We start from the raw sequence: 5662 nt of genomic DNA on the forward strand, positions 1-5662 counted from the left end.
CGTAGGGGTCTAGCTGGTGTGTATCTTATGAGCATGTCCACCATGTAATTGGGTGCATCACAGTGAAGTGATTTATAAACTAGTAAAAGGATCTTAAAGTCTATTCTATGACTGACAGGGAGCCAGTGTAGTGATCTCAAGACAGGTGTGATGTGCGCTCTTCGTTTGGTCCTAGTAAGGACACGAGCAGCAGCATTTTGAACCATTTGTAGTCTATTTATCATTTTTTTGGGGAGACCTGTCAGGAGAGCATTACAGTAATCTAGCCTACTAGTAACAAACGCATGCATTAATTTTTCAGTGTCTGCCTGGGAGAGAAATGATTGTACCTTAGTGATGTTTCTTAGATGGTAGAAGGATGTTTTAATAGTATTATTAATATGAGTTTCAAAATTTAGATCTGAGTCAATTATGACACCAAGATTCCTGGCCTGACACTTAGTGTTAAGAGCTAGTGTTTTCAAGTGTGCAGATAATTTCTCTCTCCCAGTTTTCTCGCCAATGATCAATACCTCTGTTTTTTCTTGATTGAGTTGGAGAAAGTTTTGTGTCATCCAAATATTAATATCGGCAATACAATCTATCAGGTGGTCAATCATCTTGTAGTCGTTGGGAGTTACTGAGATATAAAGCTGAGTGTCGTCAGCATAGCTGTGGTAGTTAACGCTATGCTTCTTGATAACAGAACTGAGGGGTAGCATGTATAGGCTAAAGAGCAACGGTCCTAAAATGGACCCCTGGGGAACTCCACAGGTTGTGCTATAATTTTTTGACTTATGGTCACCAAGGGCTACAAAGCAGGAGTTCAAATGTTTAAAGGAAGGACTTACATACAACGCTGGAATAGCCGTTTCAGTGACATATTTTCGACCCGGTATTTCATATCTTGGTTCCAGTGTTTGGAGCATTCGGCGGACACCTTAGTTTTTGGCTCCACTGTACGGGCGAAGATCCTTGCAGATAAACCCAGCGACAGACTTGGTAATAGTCGTAGCGCTCAGGGAGCTAAATGGAAGCCTTGCTTTGATATATAATGGTCCCAGACTTTAGATTTGTAGGCTAGAGGTGCATTTCCTATTTGTTTTTCCCTGCTTCCCGCCATTTCAGCCATTCATCTTCTTCATCGTAGTTGGTTCACGTCCGTTCTACAAGGCGCGTGTGCAGCTTGTCGTCCCCCCCCCCAAAATTTATTTTTTCTAATATCGACATTTGGCGACGTGAATCGCTAATTGTATCGTAAGAGGCCACGATACGATAATCGCTGTATCGATATTTTGTCCCACCCCTAGTAGATAAGGTGGACAGAATTGACTAAAAGTCCTCCAGGCCCAGTCCTCCTGAGGGCTTGTTCTCCCCTGGAATCAGCTCCTCTGTCTGGGTCACTAACGCTCAGCTCCCCCCTCTCCCCTCCTGCTCCCAGGAGCTCAGACCAGCTACAGTACACAGCCACTATTTGTCTCTCTCTCTCTCTCATGCAGACACACACATACACCACCGTCGGCGGTCACTCGTAGTGGAGTATGACTGTCCTCCTTCTTGGTCTTTGTCAGTCTTCAGGTGGGCGAAGAGGCCGATCCTGGACCCGCATATTTCGGTGCAGTGAGGGCAGGGGACAGTGAGGGCAGGGGACAGTGTGGGCAGGGGACAGTGAGGGCAGGGGACAGTGAGGGCAGGGGACAGTGTGGGCAGGGGACAGTGAGGACAGGGGACAGTGTGGGCAGGGGACAGTGTGGGCAGGGGACGGTGAGGGCAGGGGACGGTGAGGGCAGGGGACAGTGTGGGCAGGGGACAGTGTGGGCAGGGGACAGTGTGGGCAGGGGACAGTGAGGGCAGGGGACAGTGTGGGCAGGGGACAGTGAGGGCAGGGGACAGTGAGGGCAGGGGACTGTGTGGGCAGGGGACAGTGTGGGCAGGGGACATTGAGGGCAGGGGACAGTGAGGGCAGGGGACAGTGGTGGTGATAGCAGGGGACAGTGTGGGCAGGGGACAGTGTGGGCAGGGGACAGTGAGGGCAGGGGACAGTGTGGGCAGGGGATAGTGTGGGCAGGGGACAGTGGTGGTGATGGCAGGGGACAGTGGTGGTGATGGCAGGGGACAGTGGTGGTGATGGTAGGGGACAGTGGTGGTGATGGTAGGGGACAGTGTGGGCAGGGGACAGTGGTGGTGATGGTGGCTTTGGATTGGGCCTTTTTTGGTGGAGGCTCTCTCCTTTCTGAGGCTGCGCTTCTCTTCTGCAGCATGGCGGAGGTCCTCATTGTACAGTGTAGCACCCGCCCGGACAAGGCTTCTCCAGGGCGCCCTATTGGCTGCTGTGTCTTCCCAGGTCTTAAGTTCTATGTGGCACTTTTTGATGTTTGCTTTGATGTTGTTCTTTTGCACATTGCACATTTTCCTACCACAAGCTGGGAGTATAGGACTTGTTTTGGGAGGCGTGAGTCAGGCATATGGACAACATGGCCAGTCTATCTGAGCTGGTGTTGGGGGCGATGGTGGCAGTGATGGTGGAGATGTCAGATGTGTTTGTGCGTCTGTCCTTCCAGCTGATCCTGAGGCAACCTCTGATGATGTGCCTCTAGTGCCTTCAAGTGCCTGCCGGACGTGGTCCAGGCTTCTAATCCCAACAGGAGGGAGGGCAACACCACAGCTTTGTAGACCAGGATGTTTGTCCTGCCCTGGAGGTCGCGGTTCTCAAAGACCCTTTTCCTCAGTCTTGAGAAAGCCCCACTGGCACAACTGAGGCGGTGGTGTATTTCATCATCAATATTGGCTTTAGATGACAGGCGGCTGCCAAGATATGAAGTGAAGTGTTCCACATTTTCCAGTTTGGTGTTGTTGTTGGAGATGGTTGGGGGCTGGACACAGGAGTGTTTATAGAGGGCGGTGGCTGATGGAGGATTTGGGTTTTCTTTATGTTGATGGCCCTGAATCTGTTGATGTTCAGAAGTTGCCCGTCCATCCTGTATGTCATTTTGACTCCCTGGGGCAGATGTTCAGCTGGGAGATGGAGGACAGCAGCAGATGTTCAGCTGGGAGATGGAGGACAGCAGCAGATGTTCAGCTTAGATCTTGTGGCTGAGGAGGTCTGGCCCACCTTCCTTCAGGACTTCTGCTGGGATGCCATCAGGTCCAGCGGCCTTGTTGTTCTTCATGGCCCTTACAGCGTTCTGTACCTCTCCCATGCTGTCATGGACTGACTTATATAGCGCCTTTATCCAAAGTGCTTTACAACGGCCTCTCATTCACCCATTCACACACACATTCACACACCAATGGCGGCAAGCAGCCATGCAAGGCGCCGGCCCGCTCACTGGGAGCAATTTGGGGTTCAGTGTCTTGCCCAAGGACACTTCGACATGTGGCCAGCCGGGGCTCAAACCGCCGGTCTGCCAACCTTGCCATCATTAGACGGCAGCTCTACTTCCTGAGACACAGTTTCCAAATGAGTTCTCAGGGGAGCAAAGTGTCTGCTGTCAGGGCCTACTGTTGCTTAGTGACTGTTCCCAGGGCACTGCACGCACACACACACACACACACACACACACACACACACACACCACACACACACACACACACACACACACACACACACACACACATAGTCTTTAGGCCTGGTTGCAGTCAGTGTTCCTGTGGTTTGGCTCCTAACCGTGTGAGTTTGGGTGTGAGTGTTCCTCATCCTGGATCCCCAAGGCAGCTTACCTCCCTCTCATACTGAGGAGAGAATACATGCCTGTGTGTGTGTGTGTGTGTGTGTGTGTGTGTGTGTGTGTGTGTGTGTGTGTGTGTGTGTGTGTGTGTGTGTGTGTGTGTGTGTGTGTGTGTGTGTGTGTGTGTGTGTGTAGCAGGCAGAGTTGTACAGAGATGAATCTACTGGTGCTTTTACACCGCTTTTTTCCCGTCTTGCTGCTCTAGGGCATATTTATAACATGTAATAAGTGAGTGTGTGTGTGTGTCTTTTCTCTCTCACACACACACACAGGCACGCACACACACACTACACACTACACACCGCACATGCATAAGCACAGGCACACACACACTCACACGTGCATCTGCTGCTGAATGACTCCCAATGAACTGATTGCACTGCTAGTATTTATGTCCTTAATGCACTTTGTATTTATGTGTGCACGTGCACGTGTGTGCGTGTGCGTGCATGTGTGAGAGAGAGAGCCTGTAAATGTTCCCATCGTCTCGTACGGTCAAAGACATAAACACAGTTAACCAGCGATCCCTGAGCTGTGATTGGCTGAGAGGAAACAGTCGCTCTGGTTCTGGTGTGTCTTCCTCCACCCTGCTGTACAGTGAGACTGGCAACAACGGTGTGATCTGCTCCTTATCGGGGGGGTTCAGAGACCATCGGGGGTAGCTAAGAGTCTCCCCCAGGACCTCAACGTGTGTCCCCAGGGTCAACATGACTCAGCCTGTGTCCCCAGGGTCAATATGACCCGTCGTGTCGAGGCCAACGTCTCGAATATGTCAGTTTGTATTTCTTAACGTGCTGATTGTTTGGATATGCATTTGGGTATGCGTGCTTAGAATGTGTGTTTCTAATGCGTGTTTTTTCTCTGTGTGTGTGTGTGTGCGTGTGCGTGTGCGTGTGCGTGTGCGTGTGCGTGTGTGTGTGTGTGTGTGTGTGTGTGTGTGTGTTCCAGATGTATGTAAAGCTGCAGTGTGACGACGGCCCCATGCTGGAGCACGTGGAGCAGCTGCTGGCAGAGCTGGGGGGGGAGGTGGAGGAGGGGGGGGAGGGAGGGGAGGGCGGGGACCCCGCCTTGGACCAAGACTTTGACCCCTCCAGCGATGATGAGGAGGAGGAGGAAGAAGAAGAGGAGACCGCCATGGAGCAGTGACTACACTCTACACACACACACACACACACACACACACACTCTCTCACACTCACATGTAGACTGCCTTGTGCACTCAGAAAGTGCCTTTCTGCTGGTTGAACTCTGGTCTAACAGACGTCTGACAGATCTGCTGTGTTCTGTACTGGAACAGAGAGGATACAGTAACATGTCACTTTTGTAACATTGGGAGGGAAGTTATTAAAGAACTCTACCAATCAAGTGCTTGGACATTGAATCTGCTGGGTGAGAGGTGAGAGGAGAGGAGAGGATAGGAGAGGAGTGGGTCTATGTATAGTATCTGCTTGATCGATGTTGATTAAAAAACATGTCATTACAGTTAGGGATGTCCCGATCCCACTTTTTCACTACCGATACCGATACCGATACCTGGGCTTCGGGTATCGGCGATACCGATACCGATCCGATATTTGTATACATTTTTTGACCCCTGAATAATAACAAATACCTCCCCAGTATATAGTCCACACCAACAACAGTTAAATTAAAGACTGCCAGCCTTTATTAAAGCAACAAATGCGACGTGTTGTGGATTGGAACTACGGATCATAAGCTTTCAAATGATGTGTCATACATTGAAATCCGAAAAAATATGAAGTTAAGAGTCATTTGAATGTTGTTAGACGTCAGGCACATATATGGTTAACCTCTTTGTAATGAAACCGGAAGCACACAGCGCTATGCGCATTTTAAGCGCATATAGGACTCGCGTGAAGCATTTCTCTTTGTAATGAAACCGGAAGCACACAGCGCTATGCGCATTTTAAGCGCATATAGGACTCGCGTGAAGC

At 50.3% G+C, this 5662-nt stretch overlaps 1 protein-coding gene across 1 annotated transcript in view; it reads left to right on the forward strand.

Moving 5' to 3' along the window:
• LOC308166345 (uncharacterized protein) overlaps positions 1 to 5040 on the forward strand; it is a 100129-nt gene extending 95089 nt beyond the window's left edge. The window contains exon 11 of the mRNA XM_080540614.1: positions 4656 to 5040. Within this exon, the coding sequence (XP_080396740.1) occupies positions 4656 to 4853 (198 nt within the window). The 3' untranslated portion in view covers positions 4854 to 5040. The remainder of the gene's footprint in view (positions 1 to 4655) is intronic.
• The last annotated feature ends 622 nt before the right edge of the window (positions 5041 to 5662 follow it).

This window comes from Nansenia antarctica (genome assembly GCF_963989245.1).
Source record: "Nansenia antarctica genome assembly, chromosome: 10".
NCBI lineage: Eukaryota > Metazoa > Chordata > Actinopteri > Argentiniformes > Microstomatidae > Nansenia > Nansenia antarctica.